Source organism: Mobula hypostoma, chromosome 8 (assembly GCF_963921235.1).
Source record: "Mobula hypostoma chromosome 8, sMobHyp1.1, whole genome shotgun sequence".
NCBI classification, from domain to species: domain Eukaryota; kingdom Metazoa; phylum Chordata; class Chondrichthyes; order Myliobatiformes; family Myliobatidae; genus Mobula; species Mobula hypostoma.
Genome location: NC_086104.1, coordinates 2,017,119 through 2,044,661, shown reverse-complemented (window position 1 = coordinate 2,044,661; position 27,543 = coordinate 2,017,119). Strand labels below are relative to the sequence as shown.

At 46.9% G+C, this 27,543-nt stretch overlaps 1 protein-coding gene across 1 annotated transcript in view; it reads left to right on the top strand.

The window, feature by feature from the left end:
* The first annotated feature begins 1,270 nt into the window (after nt 1-1,270).
* LOC134350330 (E3 ubiquitin-protein ligase TRIM65-like) overlaps nt 1,271-27,543 on the top strand; it is a 39,203-nt gene continuing 12,930 nt past the window's right edge. The window contains exons 1-5 of the mRNA XM_063055386.1: nt 1,271-1,916; nt 2,394-2,489; nt 6,338-6,568; nt 6,779-6,959; nt 26,458-26,619. Coding sequence (XP_062911456.1) covers nt 1,536-1,916; nt 2,394-2,489; nt 6,338-6,568; nt 6,779-6,959; nt 26,458-26,619 — 1,051 coding nt within the window. The 5' untranslated portion in view covers nt 1,271-1,535. The remainder of the gene's footprint in view (nt 1,917-2,393; nt 2,490-6,337; nt 6,569-6,778; nt 6,960-26,457; nt 26,620-27,543) is intronic.

Sequence of the window (27,543 nt, the reverse complement as noted above, 5' to 3'; positions counted from 1 at the left end):
AGAGATGGGTTAGTAAATTTGCTGATGATACAAAGGTTAGAGGTGTTGTGGACAGTGTGGAGGGCTGTCAGAGGTTACAATGGGATATTGATAGGATGCAAAACTGGGCTGAGAAGTGGTGGATGGAGTTCAACCCAGATAGGTGTGAGGTGGTCTATTTTGGTAGGTCAAATATGATGACAGAATATAGTATTAATGGTAAGACTCTTGGCAGTGTGGAGGATCAGAGGGATCTTGAGGTCCGAGTCTATAGGACACTCAAAGCTGCTGCGCAAGTTGACTCTGTGGTTAAGAAGGCATATGGTGTATTGGCCTTCATCAATCGTGGGATTGAATTTAGGAGCCGAGAGGTAATGTTGCAGCTATATAGGACCCTGGTCAGACCCCACTTGGAGTACTGTGCTCAGTTCTGGTCGCCTCACTACAGCAAGGACATGGAAACCATAGAAAGGGTGCAGAGGAGATTTACAAAGATGTTGCCTGGATTGGGGAGCATGCCTTATGAGAATAGGTTGAGTGAACTCTGCCTCCTTAGAGCGACAGAGGCTGAGAGGTGACTTGATAGAGGTGTATAAAATGATGAGAGGCATTGATCTTGTGGATAGTCAGAGGCTTTTTCCCAGGGCTGAAATGGCTAGCACGTGAGGGCACAGTTTTAAGGTATTTGGAAGTAGGTACAGAGGAGATGTCAGGGGTAATTTTTTTACGCAGAGAGTGGTGAGTGCGTGGAATGGGCTGCCGGTGGCAGTGGTGGGGGTGGAAACGATAGGGTCTTTTAAGAGACTCCTGGATGGATACATGGAGCTTAGCAAAATAGAGGGCTATGGGTAAAGCCTGGGTAGTTCTAAGGTAGGGACATGTTCAGCACAGCTTTGTGGGCCGAAGGGCCTGTATTGTACTGTATGTTTTCTATGTATCTATGATGAAGAGGGTGGGGAGGCTATTGACAGAGGGAGGTTAGTGGGAGCCCCTGGTGATTCTGTGCAACTCTCTCCCTAGAGAGGTGGGTGGGCAGCAATGTCGCAAAGGAAAGTCCGAGAGACTCCAGCCACAACCCAGCTACCTCCGGAAGCAACTACAACCTAACCCCGGCCCCTCCGACGCCGCCCCGCTCAGCTCTGGACACACACGAAGGCGGAAGATCGGGACCCGCGGGCCGGCGGAGGAGTCGTGGATCTGCGAACCGGAGCCCGCTGGGGTACGGGCCGTGACCCGCTCGGGGGCGGCAGGGGGATGCCGGGGTGGGGAGGGCGGGCAAGTCTTCCGAAAGCGGCGGCGGTTTCACTTTCGATTCTCGGGAGCAGGGGCGGAGCGGAGCCGCGGAACGGAACGGGGAGGGAGGTTTGCTGGGCCGGGGATGTTCCTGACTGAACCTGGGGGAAGCGGGGTGCGCAGCGGAGGGGGGGACCCGGTCTGTCACAGTCGGATGTGGTGATGTCTCCTCGCATCCCGTCCGTGGGTCAGGCATCGGAGAGCAGGACTGGGGTCTAATCAGTGGTCAGGATCCGGGCCAGTTGCTGGATTCAGGGGTCAGCATGGACATTCAAGATGAGCTGAGCTGCTCCATCTGCCAGACCCTGTTTTCCTGCCCGGTCACTATCCAATGTGGCCACAGTTTCTGCACATCCTGCCTGGAGAATTACTGGTGCCACCAGAACAGCCTTGACTGTCCCCTCTGCCGCCAGCACTACCCCTCTCGTCCGCAGCTCTGCAAGAACGTGACGCTCAGCCACATCTGCGATGTGATCAGGCAGCGGGGGACCAAGGCTCTGTCCACTTCCTGCTGCCCTTCCCATGGCGACGAGCTGACCTTCTACTGCTGTGCTGAGGGATGCCTGATGTGTGGTCGGTGTGTCTGCCAGGACCAGATGGAACACAGGATCCTGCCACTGCAGTGGGCAGTTGAACAGGCTCAGGTACACACTTTCCCCAAACCAGAAACAGCCCACCCCAGTTCCCCACTGCTGTACCAGACCGACTGACCCCTACCCACCCCCTTAGCTGCTTCACAGTCCACACCACGCTCCCAACTCCATGGCCAGGATAACCTCCCCCCCCCCCCCCCGCCACTGGTTCAGCCCCAACATAATTTACAAAATCATATCACCGAAATACATTTGTGGGAAGCAGATCTTGAACTGGCTTCTAGAAGATCTTTCCACCTATCAGATCTGTAATGGTCTTCACGGAGTTACCCCACCCTCTGCCTGTACCCAGTCCCCCACTGCCCCACCCTCTGCCTGTACCCAGTCCCCCACTGACCCACCCTCTGCCTGTACCCAGTGTCTCACTGACCCACTCTCTGTACCCAGCTTCCCACTGACTCTCTCTGCAGGTATGTCTGTACTTTAGTTGTGTGGTGTGGAGGACTGATGTCTGTTCGGACTTTTCAGGACTCAATCCAGAAGCAGGTGGACGCCGTGGAGACGAGTCTGAAGGAGATGAGCGAAGCAAAGGCGAAGTTGTCACAGCAACTGGCATCCATCAGGGTGAGCCGCCCCCTGTGCTGGTACTGGGTGGGCCGGAGCGCGGGGAGAGGGCTCTCTCACCTTCCTGACCCCTGGCACCATCATGAGCATAAGGCACATTAGCAGAGTTACAACCCTCAGCCCATCAGGTCTGCTTTGCTGTTCCATCATCGCTTATTTATTTCTCTCTCAACTGATTTCTCCTGCCTTCCTGCTGTAACCTTTCATGCCCTGACTATTTATACCCAATGACTTGGGTTCCCCAGTCGTCTGTGGCAGTGAATTCCACAGATTCACAGCTTTCTGGCTGAAGAGATTTCTTCTCCTCTCTGTTCTAAATGGATGTCTCTCTTTCTGAAACTGTGTTCTCTGGTCCTAGACTCCACCACCATAGGAAACTTCCTCTCCAGATCCACTCTCTTGAGACTTTTCAACATTCCATAGATTTCAGTGAGGTCACCCCTCTTTCCTCTGAGTTCCAGTGAGTACAGGCCCAGATCTGTCAAACGCTTTTCATATGACAAGCCTTTCAACCCTGGAATCACTATCGTGAACCTCCTCTGGCCCTCTTCTAACGTCAGTGCATCTTTTCTCAGATAAGAAAGGACACTTGGAAGCACAGTCACTGGCCCATGCACCGGAAGTGGCTGTAGTGGGTGTTCATTCGAGAGCTTAAGATAATTAGAGGTCATAATGCAATTGAATTCGCCCAGAAATTTGAGAAGGCGAAGCTAAAGTCAGATGTATCAGTATTACAGTGGAGTAAAGGGAATTACAGAGGCATGAGAGAGGAGTTGGCCGGAATTGATTGGAAAAGAACAGGGATGAAGGCAGAGCAGCAATGGTTGGAATTTCTGGAAGCAATTTGGAAGGCACAGGACATAACACTCCTAAAGAGGAAGAATTTTCTGAAGGTAAGATGATTCAACCATGCCTAACAAGAGAAGTTACAACCAACATAAAAGCCGAAGAGGAGGCATAGAAACAGAAAAAATTAGTGGGAAGTTAGCAGATCTGAAGGCTTTTAAATATCAACATAAGGCAACTAAAAAAAGTAATTAAAAAGGTAAAGATGGAATATGAAAGTAAGCAGTTTGATGGAAGTTTCAGGAAGTTGAGGATGAGAGGCGACCTGATAAAGGTGTATAAGATGATGAGAGACATTGATCGTGTGGATAGTTGGAGGCTTTTCCCCAGGGCTGAAGTGGCTAGCACGAGAGGTTTTAAGGTGCTTGGAAGTAGGTACAGAGGAGATGTCAGGGGTAAGTTTTTTTTATGCAGAGAGTGGTGAGTGTGTGGAATGGGCTGCCGGTGACGGTGGTGGAGGCGGATACAATAGGATCTTTCAAGAGTCTCATGGACAGGTATATGGAGCTTAGTAAAATAGAGGGCTATGGGTAAACCTAGGTAATTTCTACGGTAAGGACATGTTCGGCACAGCTTTGTGGGCCAAAGGGACTGTATTGTGCTGTAGGTTTTCTATGTTTCTATGTGTCAGAGGTCATGAGATGTGTGAAATTACCATTAATAGGGAGAAGGTTCACGGAAAACTGAAAGGTCTGAAGGTAGATAAGTCACCTGGACCAGATGGTGTACACGCCAGGGTTCTGAAAGAGGTGGCCAGTCAGATTATGGAGGCATTAATAATGATCTTTCAAGAATCACTAGATTGTGGAATGGTTCTGGAAAACTGGAAAATTTCAAATGTTACTCCACTCTTCCAGAAGGGAGAAAGGCAGAAGAATGGAAACAATGGCCCAGTTATTCTGACCTCAGTGGTTGAGAAGACAGAAGACATTAGAGTTGATTACTAAGGGTGTGGTTTCGGGATACTTGGAGGCACATGATAAAAATAGGCCATAGTCAACATGGTTTCCTCAAGGGAAAATCTTGCCCAACAAATCTGTTGGAATTCTTTGAAGAAATAATAAGCAGGATAGACAAAGGAGAATTGGTTGATGTTGTATACTTGGATTTTCAGAAGGCCTTTGACAAGGTGCCACACATGAGGCTGCTTAGCAAGCCCATGGTATCACAGGAAGGATTCCAGCATGTTGAAAGTGGTGGCTGATTGGCAGGAGGCAAAGAGTGGAAATAAACAGAGACTTTTCTGGTTGGCTGCCAGTCACTAGTGGTGTTTCACAGGGGTCTGTTTCGGGACTGATTCTTTTTACATTATGTCAATGATTTGGATGATGGAATAGATGGCTTCGTTGCAAAGATTGCAGATGATATGAAGATAGGTGGAGGGGCAGGTAGTTTTGAGGAAGAAGAGAGCCTACAGAAGGACTTAGACAGATTTGGTGAATGGGCAATGTAGATACAGGTGGAGTACAGAGTTGGGAACTGTATGAACATGCAGTTTGGTGGAAGAAATGAAAGATTTGTCTATTTTCTAAATGAAAAGAAAATACAAAAAAACGGAGGTGCAAGGGGACTTGGGAGTCCTTGTGCAGGTTTCCACGTATATAACATATAACCATATAACAATTACAGCACGGAAACAGGCCATCTCAGCCCTTCTAGTCCGTGCTGAACGCTTACTCTCACCTAGTCCCACCGACCTGCATTCGGCCCATTACCCTCCATTCCTTTCCTGTCCATATAGCTATCCAATTTTTTTTTAAACGACAATATCGAACCTGCCTCTAACACTTCTGCTGGAAGCTCATTCCACACAGCTACCACTCTCTGAGTAAAGAAGTTCCCCCTCATGTTACCCCTAAACTTTTTCCCCTTAACTCTCAACTCATGTCCTCTTGTTTGAATCTCCCCTACTCCCAATGGAAAAAGCCTATCCACGTCAACTCTATCTATCCCCCTCATAATTTTAAACACCTCTATCAAGTCCCCCCTCAACCTTCTACACTCCAAAGAATAAAGACGCAACTTGTTCAACCTTTCCTCAAAGGTTAATTTGAAGGTTGAGTCTGTGGTGAGGGAGGCAAATGCAATGTTAGCAATCATTTCAAGAGGACTAGAATATAAAAGCAAGGATGTAATGTTGAGACTTTACAGAGCACTGGTGAGGCCTCACTTGGAGCATTGTGAGCAATTTTGGGTCTCTTATCTTCGAAAGAATGCTCTGAAACTGGAGAGGGTTCCAAGGAGGTTCACCAAAATCGATCCAGCATTAAACGGCTTGACATATGAAGAGCATTTGATGGATCTGGGCCATATATTTACTGGAACTTAGAAGAAAGAGCGGTGATCTTATGGAAACCTATCAAATGGTGAAAGGCCTTGATAGAGTGGATGCGAAGAGGATGTTTCCTGTGGTGGGAGAGTCTAAGACCAAAGGGGACAGCCTCAGAATAGAGGGCAGCATTTTGAATGGAGATGAAGAGAAATTTCTTCAGCGAGGGGATTGGTGAATCTGGAATTCATTGCCACAGGCAGCTGTGGAGGTCAAGTCTTTATGTATATTTAAGACAGAAGTTGATAGATTCTTAATTGGTCAGGGTATGAAGGGATATGTGGAGAAGGGAGGAGATTGGGGAGGAAACATGGATCAGCCTTGATGATATCACAGAGCAGACTCGATGGGCCAAATGGCCTAATTCTGCTCCTAAATCATATGGTCTTTTGAAATGTTGATGGTGATTGTGTGTGTGGGGGTGGGTGTGTAATTGTGTGTGTGTGGGGGGGGTGGTGACTGTGTGTGTGTGTGTGGTGGATGGATGTGAGCCCTCAGTCAGCGCTCTCTGGACGAGCCGTACTGTCCCCCCAGCAGAGACCATCACACCTCCCTCCATGATTGTAATGAGGATGCGATGTGTGACGAGGAGGCGGACAACACAGACTGGATGGGTAGAAGGGAATCCCCCCCACCACCACGCGGGTGGCCATGTTACTCTCTCTCTCCCCAGGATGATGTGAGCGAGCGAGGTGCGGGTTTGTTCCAGGCGCTGGAGGGGCTGTTGGTGGCCACGCAGGAGGCGCAGAGGCAGCTGGAGAGTTTGCTGGAGGGAGCAGCCGGATGTCTGCAGCGTGAGGCCATGGCAGAGGATGCTCGGCTGGAGACGCGGGAGCTCCAACTGAAGGAGCGACAGAGGGAGCTCCTCAAAATGCTCAGCCAGGACACAGTCACACTGCTCCAGGTATGGACCCTCGTTCCCTTCTCCCTTAGCCTCCCCTTGCTTTTCCTCCCTCCTCCTTTTCACTTCGCTCCCCCTCCTCCCCCTCCTCCCCCTCCTCCCCCTCCTCCCCCTCCTCCCCCTCCTCCCCCTCCTCCCCCTCCCTGCCCTCGCTCCCCTCCCTCACTACCCCCCACCGCTGCTCTGAGGTGTGTGCTCTGCTCTGTGCTGCAGGTTTGGCAGACGGAGTGTGGGGTCGAGGAGAGGCCGGCCCCTATCCACATCGGGGTGGAGGTGTGGGACGCCCTTGGGGGGCTGCGGGAGGTGGTGTTGGAGCTAACCAAGCGTTTGCAGTCAGAGGTCCAGACTGTCACCCGAGTGTGTTCACCACAACCAGAGCCTGTCTGCACACCAGGTCAGTCTTGCGGTTCGTCCATTGTGTGGCCTGTCAGTCTTAGAGCAGTTCTGTCCCATGGCTGTTCAGTAGTACGGCCGGTCGGTCCTCCAAAAGGTCAGTTCTACAGCCGTTAGGTTCCAGAGTAGTCAGTCCTGGAGCAGGTCAACCCCTCAGCTGTCTGTCCTGGAGGGGTCACTACCATGGCTGGTTGTTACCAGAGAAGTCATTCCTGGGCTGGTCAGTGAATGTGTGGTCAGTTCTGTAATAGTCAGCTTGAAGTGGTCAGCCCCAGAGTGGTCAGTTCTATTGCTGGTCAGTCCCAGAGTGCTTAGTTTCATGGCTGGTCAGCCCCAGAGTGGTCAGTCATGGACTGGTCAGTCTCAGAGCAGTCAGCCCCAGAGTGCTTAGTTCCGTGGCTGGTCAATCTCAGAGGGGTCAGTCGCAGAACAGTTAGACCCAAAGCGGTCAGTTCTGTGCCTGGTCGGTCCCAGAGTGATCATTCCCAGAGCGGTCAGTCTGAGACTGGTCAGTCCCAGAGCGGTCAGTCTCAGACTGGTCATCCCCAGAGCAGCATGCAGAACCTTAAGAAAATCTTCACTGAAGTCCACATATACTTTGTCCACCACTCACCCCATCAACTTCCTCGTCAGTTCAAAAAACTCAAATCCATAAGACAAGATTTTCCATGGATTAAGCCAATTTGTTTACCCTTAATCACCCCAGCCTTTCTAAACATGGGCATTTTATTCTTCAGAATATTTTCCAGCAACTTGCCTACCACAGATCTTAGGTTAGCAGGTTAATAATTACCAGCTCTATCCCTACAGGCTCAATATTTGCTATTGTCTGCTTCTGCACCACCTCATCAGAGGACAGTGATATTGCCAATATCTCAGGAGGGACTTTCACAATTATTTATTTTGAGATACGGTGCAGAACACGCCCTTTCGCCCACAACCAGCAACCCACGATTTTAACCCGAGCCTAATCACAGGACAGTTTTCAATGACCAATTAACCTACTAACCAGTGAGTCTTTGAGCTGTGGGAAGAAACCCATGCAATGTACAGAGTGGATGTACAGATTGCTTACAGAGCAAGTCAGAATTGAACTCCAACACTCTGAGCTATAATAGCGTTAAGCTAACTTCTGAACTAGTATGGTGCCCAATTTTGTTTCAGCCTCCAATGGAATTCTTTGAAATACCTTCCTCAGTCCTGGAGATTTCTCTGCCGAGGGTCATGGAACACTGCAGCTCGGAAACAGGCCTTTCATCCCATTTAGTCCATGCCTAGTACCATCAACCTGCACCTGGATCATTGCCCTCCATTCCCCTCCTATCCAAATCTCTCCAATGTTGAAATTGAAGCTGTATCCACCACTTCCACTGTCAGCTCGTTCCACACTCTCACCACCCTCTGAGTGAAGAAGTTCCCCTCATGTTTGCCTGAAATATTTCACTTTTAACCCATGATGTCCATCCAACCTGAGTGGAAAAAGCCTGCTTGCATTTACCCTATCAACCCTTCATAATTTGTATACCTCTGTCAAATCTCCTGTCATTCTCCTACAGTCCATGGAATACAGTCCAAACTTGTTCAGCCTTTGAAATGGGGAGCCACATTGGTGTAGCATGCCACAACTGAGCTGCCAGCGCAAGTGGTACATACGAGCTCGATTTCAATGTTTGAGAAGCTTGGATAGGTACATGGCAGACATGAAGGCAGAGGTGGTGGTGTGGCTCTGTTGGTAAGAGATGGAATCTCATCTTTAGAAAGAGGTGACATAGGGTCAGAATGTTGAATCTTTGTGGGTAGAGTTAAGAAATTGCAAGGGTTAAAAAAAACATGGGAATCATATATAGGCCTCCAAATGTGGGGTCAAGATGTGGGGTTGAGATTGCAAAGAGAGCTGGAAAGGGGATGTAATAAGGGTAATGTCACAATTGTAATGGGGGACTTCAGTTTGCAAGAGGATTCGGAAAATCAGGTTGGTGTCGGATCGCAAGAGAGGGAATTTGTTGAATGCCTATGACGAGGCTTCTTAGAGCAACTTGTGTTGAGCCTTCTCGGGGAAAAGCTATCTTAGATTGGGTGTTGTGTAATAACCCAGATCTAATTAGCGAGCTTAACATAAAGGAACGCTTAGGAGGCAGTGATCATAATATGATTGAATTCATACTGCAATTTGAGAGGGAGAAGCACAAGTCACATGTGTTAGTATTGCAATGGAATAAAGGGGTATGAGAACAGAGGTATGAGAGGAGCTTGCCCAGGCGGATTGGAGGAGGATACTGGTGGGGATGACAGCAGAGCAGAGGTAGCTGAAGTTTCTGGGAATAGTTCACAAGGCGCAGGATAGATAAGTCCCACAGAGGAAGAAGTTCTCAAATGGCAGGGGTGGGCAACTGTGGCTGACAAAGGAAGTTAAGAACTACATAAAAGCCAAGGAAAGGGCATATAAGGTAGCAAAAATGAGTGGGAAGTTGGATGGTCCGGAAACTTTTAAAATCTAGCGAAAGGCAACTAACAAAGCTAACTGAAGGGAAAAGATGAAATATGAGGACAGACTAGCCAGTAATATAAAGCAAGATACTAAAAGTTTTTTTCAGTTATATAAAAAGTAAAGGGGAGGCGAAAGTTGATATTGGACCACTGGAAATGATGCTGGCGAGGTAGTAATGGGGAACAAAGAAATAGCAGATGAACTTGGATACTTTCTATCTGTCTTCACTGTGGAAGACACTAGCAGTGTGCCAGAGGTCCATGAGTGTCAGGGAGCAGGAGTGAGTGACATTTCTATTACAAAAGGAAAAGTGCTAGACAAACTCAACAGTCTTAAGGTGGATAAGTCACCTGGGCCAGATGGACTACATCCCAGAGTCCTGAGAGAGGTTGCTGACGAGATAACGGATGCATTCGTCATGATTTTTCAAGAATCACTTGATTCTGGCATTGTCCCTGAGGACTGGAAGATTGCAAATGTCATTCTACTCTTTAAGAAAGGAGGAAGGCTGAAGAAGGGAAATTATAGGCCAGTTATCTGAACCTTAATGGCTGGGAAAGTGTTTGAGTCCATTATTAAAGATGAAGTTTTGAGGTACTTGGAGACTAATGATAAAATAAGTCAACGTATGTTTATGTGAAGGGAAATCTTGCCTAACAGATCTGTTAGAGTTCTTCAAGGAAGTAACAAGCAGGGTGGACAAAGCAGAGGCAGTGGGTGTTATTTACTTGGATTTTCAGAAGGTATTTGATAAGGTGCCACACATGAGGCTGCTTAACAAGATAAAATCCTGTGGCGTTTCAGGGGCGATATTGGCATGAATAGTGGAATGGCTGACAGGCAGAAGGCAGTGAGTGGGAATAAAGGGGACCTTTTCTGGTTGGCTGCCAGTGACTTGTGATGATCCTCAGGGGTCAGTATTGGGACTGTTACTTTTCGCATTGTTTGTCAATGATTTGGATAATGGAATTGATGGTTTTCCCAGATGGATTGGAGGAGGATACTGGCAGGGATGATGGCAGAGCAAAGATGGCTGAAGTTTCTGGGAGTATTTCACAAGGCACAGGATAGACGTGTCGATACGAAGATAGGTGGAGGGGTAGGTAGTGCTGAGGAAGCAATGCGATTGCAGCAGGTCTTAGACAAACTGGAAGAATGGGTAAAGTGGCAGATGGAGTATAGTGTTGGGAAATGTATAATAATGTGTTTTGGTAAAAGGAACAAAAGTGCAGACTATTATCTAAATGGGGAGAAAATTCAAACATCAGAGGGGGAAAGGTACTTGGGAGTCCTCGTGAAGACTCCAAGTGGGTTAATTTACGGGTTGAGTCTGGTAAAGAAGGCAAATGCAACGTGGGGATTTATTTCAAGGGGAATAGAATATAAAAGCAAGGAGATAATGCTGAGCCTTTATAAGACAGTATCAGGCCGTACTTGATATATTGCCAACAGTTTTGGGTCCCGGATCTTAGAAAGGATGTGTTGTCATTGGAGAGAGTCCAGAGGAGGTTCACAAGAATGATTCTGGGAATGAAGGGGTTAAGATACGGTGAGTGAGTGGTGACTGTACTCACTGGAATTTAGAAGAATGCCGGGGGGGCGGGGGGCGGGGAGGGTCTCATTCAAACCTCCTGAATGTCGAAAGGACTAGATGGGGGGACGTGGAGAGGATGTTTCCTTTGGTGGGGGCACAGCCTCAAATTTGAGGGGGCAACCACTTAGAACAGAGGTAAGGGTGGGAGCTGGGATCAACCATGATGAACAGCAAAGCAGACTTGATGGGGTGAATGGCCTAATTCTGCTCCTATGTCTTATGGTCTTGTGAATGACAGAAGTATGGATGACTATGGTCTCAATGTAGGTCAATGGGACTAGGCAGTTTAAATGGTCGGGCATAGACTAGATGGGCTGAAGGACCAGCTTCTGTGCTGTACAGCTCTACGTATATGATTCTTTCCCTGTAACTTCGGTCCTCAAGTACTGACAACATCCTTGTAAACTTTCTCTGTACTCTTTCAATCTTGTTTACATCTTTCCTGTAGGTGCACACAATACTCCAAATTAAACTTCTACAATGTCTTACAAAACTTCAACATAACATGCTAACCTTTGTATTCAGTGGATTCATCTGTGAAGGCTAATGTGGCAAAAGCTTTCTTTACAACTCTACTGTCATGTCACTTACAAGGAATTTTGACAAGTATTCCTCGATTCTTCCTGTTCTAGCACACTCCTCAGTGCCCTACCATCACTGTGCAAATCCTGCGCTGGCTTGTCCTCACGTGTTAGGGGATTGGGAAGCTTTCAAATACCAAGAGAAGGCAACTAAAAAAGTTATTAAGAAGATGAAGGTGGAATACAAAAGTAAGCTCACCAATAATATTAAAGAGAATACCAGAAGTTTCTTCAGATACATAAGGTTTAAAAAAAAAAGAGGCACAGTGGATTTGGACCATTGGAAAATGATGCTGGAGAGGTAGTAATAGGGACAAGGAAATGGCGGATGAACTGAATAAGTATTTTGAATCAGTTGAGTCACTAGTTGTATGGTGGAAGTTTCAGGTCTCAAGGAACATGAAGTGGGTGAAGTTACCATTACTACAGAGAAGTTTCTTGGGAAACTGAAAGGTACGAAGGTAGGTAAGTCATCTGGACCAGATGGTCCAGGGTTCTGAAAGAGGTGGCTGAAGAGATTGTGGAGGCACTAGTAATGATCTTTCAAGAATCACTAGATTCTGGACTGGTTCCAGTAGACTGAAAAATTGCAACAGTCACTCCACTCTTCAAGAAGAGAGAGAGGCAGAAGAAAGGAAATTATAGGCCAGTTAGCCTGATGTTAGTGGTTGGGAAGATGTTGTAGTCCATTATTAAGGATGAGATTTCAGGGTACTTGGAGGCACATGATGAAATAGGCTGTAGTCAGCATGGTTTCCTCGAGGGAAAATCTTGCCTGACAAATTTATTGGAATTCTTTGTAGAAATATCAAGCAGCAAAGACAGGAGAAATGGTCGATGTTGTGTACTTAGATTTCCAGAAGTTCTTTGACAAGGTGCCACTCGTGAGGTGCTTAACAAGCTACAAGTTCGTGGTATTACAAGAAAGATTCTGGCATGGATAAAGTGGCTGATTGGCAGAGGCATAGAGTGGGAATAAGGAGCCTTTTCTGGTTGGCTGCTGGTGACTAGTGGTGTTCCACAGTGGTCTGTGTTGGGTCTAATTCTTTTTTACGTTATATATCAATGATTTGGATGTCGGAATTGATGGCTTAGTGGCAAAGCTTGCAGACGATATGAAGATAGGTGGAGGGACAGGCAGTTTTGAGGGAATAGGGAGGCTACAGAAGGACTTATATAGATTAGGGGAATGAGTAAAGAAATGGCAGATGGAATACAGTGTCAAGTAGTGTATGGTACCTTGGTAGAAGAGAAAACACAAAATTTTGAGGTGCAAAGGAACGGGAGTCCTTGTGCGGGATTCGCTGAAGGTTACTTAGCAAGTTGAGTCTGTGGTGAGGAAAGCAAATGCTGTATTTGCATTCATTTCAATAGACAATAGACAATAGGTGCAGAAGTAGACTATTCAGCCCTTCGAGCCTGCACTGCCATTCTGAGATCATGGCTGATCATCTACTATCAATACTACGTTCCTGCCTTGTCCCCATAACCCTTGATTCCCCTATCCATAAGATACCTATCTAGCTCCTTCTTGAAAGCATCCAGAGAATTGGCCTCCACTGCCTTCTGAGGCAGCACGTTCCACACCTCCACAACTCTCTGGGAGAAGAAGTTCCTCCTCAACTCTGTCCTAAATGACCTACCCCTTATTGTTAAACCATGCCCTCTGGTACTGGACTCTCCCAGCATCTGGAACATATTTCCTGCCTCTATCTTGTCCGATCCCTTAATAATCTTATATGTCTCAATCAGATCCCCCCTCAATTTCCTTAATTCCAGCGTGTACAAGCCCAGTCTCTCTGACCTCTCTGTGTAAGACAGTCCGGACATCCCAGGAATTAACCTAGTGAACCTATGCTGCACCTCCTCCACAGCCAGGATGTCCTTCCTTAACCCTGGAGACCAAAACTGCCCACAATACTCCAGGTGTGGTCTCACCAGGGCCCTGTACAAATGCAAAAGGATTTCCTTGCTCTTGTACTCAATTCCCTTTGTAATAAAGGCCAACATTCCATTAGCCTTCTTCACTGCCTGCTGCACTTGCTCATTCACCTTCAGACACTGATGAACAAGTACTCCTAGATCTCTTTGTATTTCACCCTTACCTAACTCCACACCATTCAGATAATAATCTGCCTTCCTGTTCTTGCTCCCAAAGTGAATAACTTCACACTTATTCACATTAAATGCCATCTGTCAAGTTTCTGCCCACTCACCCAGCCTATCCAAGTCACCTTGAATTCTCCTAACATCCTCATCACATGTCACACTGCCACCCAGCTTAGTATCATCAGCAAACTTGCTGATGTTATTCACAATGCCTTCCTCTAAATCATTGACGTAAATCGTAAACAGCTGTGGTCCCAATACCGAGCCCTTTGGCACCCCACTAGTCACCACCTGCCATTCCGAGAAACACCCATTCACTGCTACCCTTTGATTTCTATCTGCCAACCAGTTTTCTATCCATGTCAATATCCTCCCCCCAATGCCATGAGCTCTGATTTTACCCACCAATCTCCTATGTGGTACCTTATCAAATGCCTTCTGAAAGTCAAGGTACACCACATCCACTGGATCTCCCGCGTCTATCTTCCCGGTTACATAGAAAACATAGAAAATAGGTGCAGGAGTAGGCCATTCGGCCCTTTGAGCCTGCACTGCCATTCAGTATGATCATGGCTGATCATCCAACTCAGAACCCTGCACCAGCCTTCCCTCCATACCCCCTGATCCCTTTAGCCACAAGGGCCATATCTAACTCCCTCTTAAATATAGCCAATGAACTGACCTCAACTGTTTCCTGTGGCAGAGAATTCCACAGATTCACCACTCTCTGTGTGAAGAAGTTTTTCCTCATCTCGGTCCTAAAAGGCTTCCTCTTTATCCTCAAACTGTGACCCCTCGTTCTGGACTTCCCCAACATTGGGAACAATCTTCCTGCATCTAGCCTGTCCAATCCCTTTAGGATTTTATACGTTTCAATCAGATCCCCCCTCAATCTTCTAAATTCCAACAAGTACAAGCCTAGTTCATCCAGTCTTTCATCATATGAAAGTCCTGCCATCCCAGGAATCAATCTGGTGAACCTTCTTTGTACTCCCTCTATAGCAAGGATGTCCTTCCTCAGATTAGGGGACCAAAACTGCACGCAATACTCTAGGTGTGGACTCACCAAGGCCTTGTACAACTGCAGTAGTACCTCCCTGCTCCTGTACTCGAATCCTCTTGCTATTAATGCCAGCATACCATTTGCTTTTTTCACCACCTGCTGTACCTGCATGCCCACTTTCAATGACTGGTGTATAATGACACCCAAGTCTTGTTGCACCTCCCCTTTTCCTAATCGGCCACCATTCAGATAATAATCTGTTTTCTTGTTTTTGCCACCAAAGTGGATAACCTCACATTTATCCACATTAAATTGCATCTGCCATGAATTTGCCCACTCACCTAACCTATCCAAGTCACCCTGCATCCTCTTAGCATCCTCCTCACAGCTGACACTGCCGCCCAGCTTCGTGTCATCCGCAAACTTGGAGATGCTGCATTTAATTCCCTCATCCAAGTCACTAATATATGTTGTAAACAACTGGGGTCCCAGCACTGAACCTTGCGGTACCCCACTAGTCACTGCCTGCCATTCTGAAAACGTCCCGTTTATCCCCACTCTTTGCTTCCTGTCTGCCAACCAATTCTCTATCCACATCAATACCTTACCCCCAATACCGTGTGCTTTAAGTTTACACACTAATCTCCTGTGTGGGACCTTGTCAAAAGCCTTTTGAAAATCCAAATATACCACATCCACTGGTTCTCCCCTATCCACTCTACTAGTTACATCCTCAAAAAATTCTATGAGATTCATCAGACATGATTTTCCTTTCACAAATCCATGCTGACTTTGTCCGATGATTTCACCGCTTTCCAAATGTGCTGTTATCACATCTTTGATAACTGACTCTAGCAGTTTCCCCACCACCGATGTTAGGCTAACCGGTCTATAATTCCCTGGTTTCTCTCTCCCTCCTTTTTTAAAAAGTGGGGTTACATTAGCCACCCTCCAATCCTCAGGAACTAGTCCAGAATCTAAAGAGTTTTGAAAAATTATCATTAATGCATCCACTATTTCTTGGGCTACTTCCTTAAGCACTCTAGGATGCAGACCATCTGGCCCTGGGGATTTATCTGCCTTTAATCCCTTCAATTTACCTAACACCACTTCCCTACTAACATGTATTTCCCTCAATTCCTCCATCTCACTGGACCCTCTGTCCCCTACTATTTCCGGAAGATTATTTATATCCTCCTTAGTGAAGACAGAACCAAAGTAGTTATTCAATTGGTCTGCCATGTCCTTGCTCCCCATAATCAATTCACCTGTTTCTGTCTGTAGGGGATCTACATTTGTCTTAACCAATCTTTTTCTTTTCACATACCTATATAAGCTTTTACAGTCAGTTTTTATGTTCCCTGCCAGTTTTCTCTCATAATCTTTTTTCCCCTTCCTAATTAAGCCCTTTGTCCTCCTCTGCTGAACTCTGAATTTCTCCCAGTCCTCAGGTGAGCCACTTTTTCTGGCTAATTTGTATGCTTCTTCTTTGGAATTGATACTATCCCTAATTTTCCTTGTCAGCCACGGGTGCACTACCTTCCTTGATTTATCCTTTTGCCAAACTGGGATGAACAATTGTTGATGAACATCCTCGAAAAACTCCAATAGATTAGTCAAGCATGATTTGCCCTTGGTAAATCCATGCTGGCTGGGCCCAATCTTATCACTGCTATCAAGATATGCCGCTATTTCATCTTTAATAATGGACTCTAGCATCTTCCCCACTACTGATATTAGGCTAACAGGGCGATAGTTCTCTCTGTTTTCTCCCTCCCTCCTTTCTTAAAAAGTTGGATAACATTAGCCATTCGCCAATCCTCAGGAACTGATCCTGAATCTAAGGAACATTGGAAAATGATCACCAATGCATCCGCAATTTCTAGAGCCACCTCCTTTAGTACCCTAGGATGCAGACCATCTGGACCTGGGGATTTTTTAGCCTTCAGACCCATCAGTCTGCTCATCACTGTTTCCTTCCTAATGTCAATCTGTTTCAGTTCCTCTGTTACCCTACGTCCTTGGCCCATCCATACATCTGGGAGATTGCTTGTGTCTTCCCTAGTGAAGACAGATCCAAAGTACTTATTAAATTCATCTGCCATTTCTCTGTTTCCCATAACAATTGCTCCCAATTCATTCTTCAAGGGCCCAACATTGTTCTTAACTATCTTCCTTCTCTTCACATACCTAAAAAAACTTTTGCTATCCTCCTTTATATTCCTAGCTAGCTTGCGTTCATACCTCATTTTTTCTCCCCATATTGCCTTTTTACTTAAGTTCTGTTGCTCCTTAATAATTTCCCAATCATCCGTCTTCCCACTCACCTCAGCTCTGTTATACTTCTTTTTTAATGCTATGCTATCTCTGACTTCCTTTGTCAACCACTGTGGCCACCTTCCCCCCTTTGAATCCTTCCTTTTCCGGGGGATGAACTGATTTTGCACCTTGTGCATTATTCCCAAGAATACCTGCCATTGCTGTTCCACTGTCTTTTCTGCTAGGATATCCGACCAGTCAACTTTGTCCAGCTCCTCCCTCATGGCTCCATAGTCTCCTTTGTTCAACTGCAATACTGACACTTCTGATCTGCCCTTATCCCTCTCAACTTGCAGATTAAAACTTATCATTTCAAGAGGACTAGATTATAAAAGCAAGAATATAATGTTGAGATTTTATAAAACACTGTTGAGGCCTCACTTGGAGCTTTGTGAGCCGTTTTGGGCCCCTTAGAAAGGGTGTGCTGAAACTGGAGAGGGCTCAAAGAGGTTCAGAAAAATAATTCCAGGATTAAATGGCTTGTCACATGAAGAGCATTTGATGGCTTTGGGCCTGTATTCACTAGAATTCAGAAGAATGAGAGGTGACCTCATTGAAACCTATTGAATAGTGAAAAGCCCTGATAGAGTGAATGTGGAGAGGATGTTTCCTCTGGTAGGAGAGTCCAAGACCAGAGGATGCAGCCTCAAAATAGAGGAATATCCTTTGAGAACAGAGATGAGGAGGAATTTCTGTAGTCAGAGAGTTGTAAATCTGTGAGATTTGTTGCCTCAGACAGCTGTGGAAGCCAAGTCTTTATGTATACTTAAGGCAGAGGTTGATGAATCCTTAATCGGTCAGGGCATGAAAGGATATGGGGGGGGGGAGGTGTTGGTGGGGAGGAGGAAGGCAGGAGACAGGGGCTGAGAGGAAAATGGATCGGCCATGATGAAATGGCAGAGCAGACTCAATGGGCCAAATGGCCTAATTCTGTTCCTATATCGTATGGACTTATATATTTAAATATACTGTAAAATGGCTCCTATGGCTGTACATGATTGGGAGTCTAAGCGGGTGCCTCATTTTGCCCAAGGGTGACCTGCAGTCCAGTGGAGGGAAGGAGAGCACCTTGTACCTCATTTGGTAGAGATGTATCTCCACCCACCATCCATGCCTCTACGTTAGGAAAGTTAAAATCCCCAACTATGGCAACCCAGCACACTCAAAATGCTGGAGGACCTCACCATCTACAGAATAATGCAAGCAGCCAACGTTTCGGGCTGACCCTTCATCAGATCTCGGACCGATAGCTTGACTGATGACAGCTATAGATGCTACCTGAGTTTCTCCAGCATTCTGTGGGTGTTGCCCTGAATTTCCAGCATCTGCAGAATCTCTTGTGTTTATTTCCGCAGATGTTGCCTGCTCTGCTGAGTTTCACCAGTGTTTTGTGTGCGTTGCCCTGGATTTCCAGATCTGCAGGTTTTCTCTTGCTTGTACAATGACGCGCTATAGTGTTTACAACTTTCCACAACCCCCAACAGATTTGTTCCCTATATTCCTTATCCAAAGCTGAATCAGGTTTAATATCACAGGCACAAGTCATCAGATGTATTGTTCTGTGGCAGCAGTACATTGTAACAAAAGCTATAAATTAAAGTAAGAAATATATTGAAGTCAGTTGTGCAAAGGGAGCAAAGCAATTGGTGAGGTGGTGTTCATAGGTTCATTGTTCACAACCTTCCTACAATGAGGCGACCAGATTGACAGCTGGGGACCGACAGTGCAACTTCAACAAGGTGCCCAGCTCCTTCCCATCCCCATATTCTCACTGGATAATCCCTCAGAAATTTCATCCTTGACTGACTGCACTGATGTTCTCTCTAATCATAAAATCACCATTTTCTTCCCCTCTCTCTCCTTGTCCTCGACCACATCGTTAGCTCCTCTGCCTTGGAACAACTAGCTGCCACTCATGCTCCTGCCTTGGCCTCGTTTCTTTTTTTTAAAATTCTTTTTATTGAATTAGTACACAAAAGGTAAAACATATGGCAACCAATACATTGTTAACATATAAATATACAAGTAATATTAATACGATAAAAAACAATGCAAACAACATAAGTCAGTTATAAAATAACAAGGTAATATAGTTGTATACTAATTTTCCATATATATCAATAGAACGAGAAAAAAAAACAGAAAAAAAACCCCATAAAAAACCTAGCTTGCAACTAACCTACAAAGCAAAGCAATGGGCTGACTAGGTAAATAGTAGACTTGGACAAATTAAACAATCACGTCCTCAAACCCGACCTCCGCTAATAGCAGATAAAATCCACGAAGGGAGTGTATGTGTGATCAGAGAGGGGAAAAAAATAGTTACATTAAATGAAAATATTGAATAAAAGATCTCCAGGTCTGTTCAAATTTAACTGAAGTATCAGAAAGATTACTTCTGATTTTTTCCAAATTTAGACACTATCATTTGAGAGAACCAAAAAATGTAGTTGGGGCATTAATCTCCTTCCAGTGTTGTAGAATACATCTTTTCGCCATTAAAGCAAGAAATGCAATAATTCTACGCGCTGAGGGGGATAAATTACTAAAAGCTTTAGGTAATCCAAAGATACAGTAATAGGATGGGGAGAAATATCACTATTCAAAACCTTTGAGATAATATTAAAGCAACATACATCAAAGTTGCTGGTGAACGCAGCAGGCCAGGCAGCATCTGTAGGAAGAGGTGCAGTCGACGTTTCAGGCCGAGACCCTTCGTCAGGACTAACTGAAGGAAGAGTGAGTAAGGGATTTGAAAGCTGGAGGGGGAGGGGGAGATGCAAAATGATAGGAGAAGACAGGAGGGGGAGGGAGAGAGCCAAGAGCTGGACAGGTGATAGGCAAAAGGGGATACAAGAGGATCATGGGACAGGAGGTCTGGGAAGAAAGACAGGGGGCGGGGTGACCCAGAGGATGGGCAAGAGGTATATTCAGAGAGACAGAGGGAGAAAAAGGAGAGTGAGAGAAAGAATGTGTGCATAAAAAAGAGTAACAGATGGGGTACGAGGGGGAGGTGGGGCCTAGCGGAAGTTAGAGAAGTCAATGTTCATGCCATCAGGTTGGAGGCTACCCATACGGAATATAAGGTGTTGTTCCTCCAACCTGAGTGTGGCTTCATCTTTACAGTAGAGGAGGCCGTGGATAGACATGTCAGAATGGGAATGGGATGTGGAATTAAAATGTGTGGCCACTGGGAGATCCTGCTTTCTCTGGCGGACAGAGCGTAGATGTTCAGCAAAGCGGTCTCCCAGTCTGCGTCAGGTCTCGTCAATATATAAAAGGCCACATCGGGAGCACCAGACGCAGTATATCACCCCAGTCGACTCACAGGTGAAGTGATGCCTCACCTGGAAGGACTGTTTGGGGCCCTGAATGGTGGTAAGGGAGGAAGTGTAAGGGCATGTGTAGCACTTGTTCCGCTTACACGGATAAGTGCCAGGAGGGAGATCAGTGGGGAGGGATGGGGGGGACGAATGGACAAGGGAGTTGCGTAGGGAGCGATCCCTGCGGAATGCAGAGAGATGGGGGGAGGGAAAGATATGCTTAGTGGTGGGATCCCGTTGGAGGTGGCGGAAGTTACGGAGAATAATATGTTGGACCCGGAGGCTGGTGGGGTGGTAGGTGAGGACCAGGGGAACCCTATTCCTAGTGGGGTGGTGGGAGGATGGAGTGAGAGCAGATGTACGTGAAATGGGGGAGATGCGTTTAAGAGCAGAGTTGATAGTGGAGGAAGGGAAGCCCCTTTCTTTAAAAAATGAAGACATCTCCCTCGTCCTAGAATGAAAAGCCTCATCCTGAGAGCAGATGCGGCGGAGACGGAGGAATTGCGAGAAGGGGATGGCGTTTTTGCAAGAGACGGTGAGAAGAGGAATAGTCCAGATAGCTGTGAGAGTCAGTAGGCTTATAGTAGACATCAGTGGATAAGCTGTCTCCAGAGACAGAGACAGAAAGATCTAGAAAGGGGAGGGAGGTGTCGGAAATGGACCAGGTAAACTTGAGGGCAGGGTGAAAGTTGGAGGCAAAGTTAATAAAGTCAACGAGTTCTGCATGCGTGCAGGAAGCAGCGCCAATGCAGTCGTCGATGTAGCGAAGGAAAAGTGGGGGACAGATACCAGAATAGGCACGGAACATAGATTGTTCCACAAACCCAACAAAAAGGCAGGCATAGCTAGGACCCATACGGGTGCCCATAGCTACACCTTTAGTTTGGAGGAAATGGGAGGAGCAAAAGGAGAAATTATTAAGAGTAAGGACTAATTCTGCTAGACGGAGCAGAGTGGTGGTAGAGGGGAACTGATTAGGTCTGGAATCCAAACAGAAGCGTAGAGCTTTGAGACCTTCCTGATGGGGGATGGAAGTATATAAGGACTGGACATCCAAGGTGAAAATAAAGCGGTGGGGGCCAGGGAACTTAAAATCATCGAAAAGTTTAAGAGCGTGAGAAGTGTCACGAACATAGGTCGGAAGGGATTGAACAAGGGGTGATAAAACAGTGTCGAGGTATGCAGAAACGAGTTCGGTGGGGCAGGAGCAAGCTGAGACAATAGGTCGGCCAGGACAGGCAGGTTTGTGGATCTTGGGTAGGAGGTAGAAACGGGAAGTGCGGGGTGTGGGAACTATAAGGTTGGTAGCAGTGGATGGGAGATCCCCTGAGCGGATAAAGTCGTTGATAGTGTGGGAGACAATGGCCTGGTGCTCCTTAGTGGGGTCACGATCGAGGGGTAAATAAGAGGAGGTATCCGCGAGTTGTCGCTGTGCCTCGGCAAGGTAGAGGTCAGTACGCCAGACTACAACAGCACCCCCTTTATCAGCGGGGTTAATAATAATGTTAGGATTAGTGCGGAGGGAGTGGAGAGCAGAGCGTTCCGAAGGAGTGAGGTTGGAATGGGGACAAGGTGCGGTGAAGTCGAGACAGTTGATGTCCCGTCGGCAGTTGGCAATAAAGAGATCCAGAGCAGGCAGAAGACCAGAGCGGGGTGTCCATGAAGAAGAGGAGGGTTGAAGACGGGAGAAGGGGTCATCGGTGGGGGTGGAAGAGTCCTTGCCGAAGAAGTAGGCTCGGAGACGGAGACGGCGGAAGAAAAGTTCCGCATCATGGCGAACACGGAACTCGCTGAGGTGTGGGCGAAGGGGGACAAACGTGAGGCCCTTACTGAGAACAGAGCGTTCTGCCTCCGACAGTTGAAGGTCGGAGGGGATGGTAAAGACCCGGCACGGATGAGAGCTGGGATCAGAGGGAGGGGGGAGGCTGGGGGTGTCAGTGGAGAAGGGAAGGTCCAACATATTATTCTCCGTAACTTCCGCCACCTCCAACGGGATCCCACCACTAAGCATATCTTTCCCTCCCCCCCCTCTCTCTGCATTCCGCAGGGATCGCTCCCTACGCAACTCCCCTGTCCATTCGTCCCCCCCATCCCTCCCCACTGATCTCCCTCCTGGCACTTATCCGTGTAAGCGGAACAAGTGCTACACATGCCCTTACACTTCCTCCCTTACCACCATTCAGGGCCCCAAACAGTCTTTTCAGGTGAGGCAACACTTCACCTGTGAGTCGACTGGGGTGATATACTGCGTCTGGTGCTCCCGATGTGGCCTTTTATATATTGGCGAGACCTGACGCAGACTGGGAGACCGCTTTGCTGAACATCTACGCTCTGTCCGCCAGAGAAAGCAGGATCTCCCAGTGGCCACACATTTTAATTCCACATCCCATTCCCATTCTGACATGTCTATCCACGGCCTCCTCTACTGTAAAGATGAAGCCACACTCAGGTTGGAGGAACAACACCTTATATTCCGTCTGGGTAGCATCCAACCTGATGGCATGAACATTGACTTCTCTAACTTCCGCTAGGCCCCACCTCCCCCGTACCCCATCTGTTACTCTTTTTTATGCACACATTCTTTCTCTCACTCTCCTTTTTCTCCCTCTGTCCCTCTGAATATACCTCTTGCCCATCCTCTGGGTCACCCCCCCCCGTCTTTCTTCCCGGACCTCCTGTCCCATGATCCTCTCGTATCCCCTTCTGCCTATCACCTGTCCAGCTCTTGGCTCCATCCCTCCCCCTCCTGTCTTCTCCTATCATTTTGCATCTCCCCCTCCAGCTTTCAAATCCCTTACTCACTCTTCCTTCAGTTAGTCCTGACGAAGGGTCTCGGCCTGAAACGTCGACTGCGCCTCTTCCTATAGATGCTGCCTGGCCTGCTGCGTTCACCAGCAACTTTGATGTATGTTGCTTGAATTTCCAGCATCTGCAGAATTCCTGTTGTTTGAGATAATATTAAAAATATCTTTCCAAAAAGTTTCCAGAGTAGGACAAGACCAAAACATGTGGGTCAAGGAAGCTATCTCCCCATGACATCTATCACAAAGAGGGTTAATATGAGAGTAAAAACGAGCTAATTTATCTTTAGACATATGTGCTCTATGGACAACTTTAAATTGAATTAAGGAGTGTTTGAGACAAATAGAGGAAGTATTAACAAGTTGTAAAATGTGAGCCCGGTCATCAGCTGGGATAGTAAGGCCCAATTCCTTTTCCCAGTCAGTCTTAATCTTATCGAATGGAGCTTTCCTAAGTTTCATGATAGTATCATAAATAATAGCCGTTACACCTTCTGACACGGGTTGAGGTTAATGATAGCGTCTAAAATATTTGTAGGGGGTAACGCCGGAAAGGAAGAAAGTATGGTATTTAGGAAATTTCTAACTTGCAAATCTCTGAAAAAATGTGTTCTTGGTAAATTGTATTTGTTAGATAACTGTTCATAAGACATAAGGGAGCCATCTGAAAATAAGTCCAAAAACAGTGATATACCATTAGTCTTCCAAATTTGAAAGGCACGGTTCGTAGAGGAAGGGGGAAAGAATATATAGCCAACAATAGGAATCGCTAGCACGGCCTCGTTTCTGTACTGGCTGTGACATCCCAGTCCCACGTGGCTCTCTCAGCCCAGTGTTCATCCCTCAATAGACAATGGGTGCAGGAGTAGGCCATTCAGCCCTTCGAGCCAGCACCGCCATTCACTGTGATCAAGGCTGATCATCCACAATCAGTACCCCATTCCTGCCTTCTCCCCATATCCCTTGACTCCGCTATCATTAAGAGCTCTATCTAACTCTTTCTTGAAAGAATCCAGAGAATTGGCCTCCACTGCCCTCTGAAGCAGAGCATTCCACAGATCCACAACTCTCTGGGTGAAAAAGTTTTTCCTCAACTCCGTTCTAAATGGCCTATCTCTTATTCGTAAACTGTGGCCTTCCTCAAATTTGGAGACCAAAACTGCACACAGTACTCCAGGTGTGGTCTCACCAGGGCCCTGTACAGCTGCAGAAGGACCTCTTTGCTCCTATACTCAACTCCCCTTGTTATGATGGCCAACATGCCATTAACTTTCTTCACTGCCTGCTCTAACTGCATGCTTACTTTCAGTGACTGATGAACAAGGACACCTAGATCTCGTTGTACTTCCCCTTTTCCTAACTTGACACCATTGAGATAGTAATCTGCCTTCCTGATCTTGCCACCAAAGTGGATATCCTCACATTTATCCACATTAAACTGCATCTGCCCAATACCCCAGCCTGTCCAAGTCACCCTGCATTCTCATAACATCCTCCTCACATTTCACACTGCCACCCATCTTTGTGTCATCTGCAAATTTGCTAATGTTACTTTTAATCCCTTCATCTAAATCATTAATGTATATTGTAAATAGCTGCGGTCCCAGCACCGAGCCTTGCAGTACCCCACTAGTCACTGCCTGCCATTCTGAAAGGGATCCGTTAATCCCTACTCTTTGTTTCCTGTCTGCCAACCAATTTTCTATCCATGTCAGTACCCTACCCCCAATACCATGTGCTCTCATTTTGCCCACTAATCTCCTATGTGGGACCTTATCAAAGGCTTTCTGAAAGTCCAGGTACACTACATCCACTGGCTCTCCCTTGTCCATTTTCATAGTTACATCCTCAAAAAATTCCAGGATATTAGTCGAGCATGATTTCCCCTTTGTAAATCTACGCTGACTTGGACCAATCCTGTTACTGCTATCCAGATGTGCCGCTATTTCATCTTTTATAATTGACTCCAGCACCTTCTCCACCACTGATCTCAGGCTAACTGGTCTATAATTCCCTGTTTTCTCTCTCCCTCCTTTCTTAAAAAGTGGGATAACATTAGCTATCCTCCAATCCTCGGGAACTGATCCTGAATCTATAGAACATTGGAAAATGATTGCCAATGCGTCCACAATTTCTAGAGCCACCTCCTTAAGTACCCTGGGATGCAGGCCATCAGGCCCTGGGGATTTATCAACCTTCAGTCCCATCAATCTATCCAACACCATTTTCTGCCTAATGCGAATTTCCTTCAGTTCCTCCGTTACCCTAGGTCCTCTGGCCACTATTACATCTGGGAGATTGTTTGTGTCTTCCCTCGTGAAGACAGATTCAAAGTACCTGTTCAACTCGTCTGCCATTTCCTTATTCCCTATAATAAATTCACCTGTTTCTGTCTTCAAGGGCCCAACTTTGGTCTGAACTAACTTTTTCCTCTTCACATACCCAAAGAAGCTTTTACTATCCTCCTTTATATTCTTGGCTAGCTTACCTTCGTATCTCATCTTTTCTCCCCGTATTGCCTTTTTAGTTATCTTCTGTTGCTCTTTAAAAGTTTCCCAATCCTCTGGCTTCCCGCTCATCTTTGCTATGTTATAATTTTTCTCCTTCATTTTTATACTGTCCTTGACTTCCCTTGTCAGCCACGGTCACCCCTTACTCCCCTTAGAATCTTTCTTCCTCTTTGGAATGAACTGATCCTGCACCTTCTGTATTATTCCCTGAAATATCTGCCATTGTTGTTCCATTGTCATACCTGCCAGAGTATCTTTCCAGTCAACTTTGGTCAGCTCCTCTCTCATGGTTCCATAGTCCCCTTTGTTCAACTGTAATACTGACACTTCCAATTTTCCCTTTTCCCTCTCAAATTGTAGATTAAAACTTATCATATTATGGTCACTACCTCCTAATGGTTCCTTTACCTCGAGTTCACTTATCAAATCCGATTCATTACACAACACTAAATCCAGAATTGCCTTCTCCCTGGTAGGTTCCAGTACAAGCTGCTCTAAGAATCCATCTCGGAGGCACTCCACAAACTCCCTTTCTTGGGGTCCAGTACCAGCCTGATTTTCCCAGTCTACCTGTGTGTTAAAATCCCCCATAACAATCGTAGCATTGCCTTTGCGACATGCCAATTTTAACTCTTGATTCAACTTGCACCCTATATCCAGGCTCCTGTTTGGGGGCCTGTAGATAACTCCCTCCTCTCGTCTGCATTGAAATAACTGAAATTTTATCCAGTGTCCTCAGTGTGGGGAACTAACACACTCCTCTCTCTGCAGAGCATCCAGACAGCCAGACACCATGTCCAGACGATCACCCATCAAATGCTCCTGCTCCTTCTGGAATCTTGCATCCCGAGAGCAGTACCAGCACAGCAGTGGCTGTAGAATCCACCTCCTGTACGGTCGGTATGACAGTCACGGATACAGTCACTGAGACAGGTACGGCGCGCGCACACGCACACACACACAACCGCTCAAACCACCCTCACACCACTCACACCCCAAACCTCTGAAACCTCCCCCACACCACTCACTCAGACCCCAAACCCCTCAACCCCACACCACTCACTCACACCACACACCACTCAAACAACCCCACACCACTCACTCAGACCCCAAACCTCTGAAACCTCCCCACACAACTCACTCAGACCCCACACCACTCACTCACACTCCAAACCTCTGAAACCTCCCCCACACAACTCACTCAGACCCCAAACCCCTCAACCCCACACCACTCACTCACACCACACACCACTCAAACAACCCCACACCACTCACTCAGACCCCAAACCCCTCAACCCCACACCACTCACTCACACCACACACCACTCAAACAACCCCACACCACTCACTCAGACCCCAAACCTCTGAAACCTCCCCACACAACTCACTCAGACCCCACACCACTCACTCACACTCCAAACCTCTGAAACCTCCCCCACACAACTCACTCAGACCCCAAACCCCTCAACCCCACACCACTCACTCACACCACACACCACTCAAACAACCCCACACCACTCACTCAGACCCCAAACCCCTCAACCCCACACCACTCACTCACACCACACACCACTCAAACAACCCCACACCACTCACTCAGACCCCAAACCTCTGAAACCTCCCCACACAACTCACTCAGACCCCAAACCCCTCAACCCCACACCAATCACTCACACCACTCACTCACTCTCCAATGACCTCAAACCACCCCCACACCACTCACTCACACCCCAAACCCCTCAAACAACCCCACACCACTCACTCACACCCCAAACCTCTGAAACCTCCCCACACAACTCACTCATACCACACACCACTCAAACAACCCCACACCACTCACTCAGACCCCAAACCTCT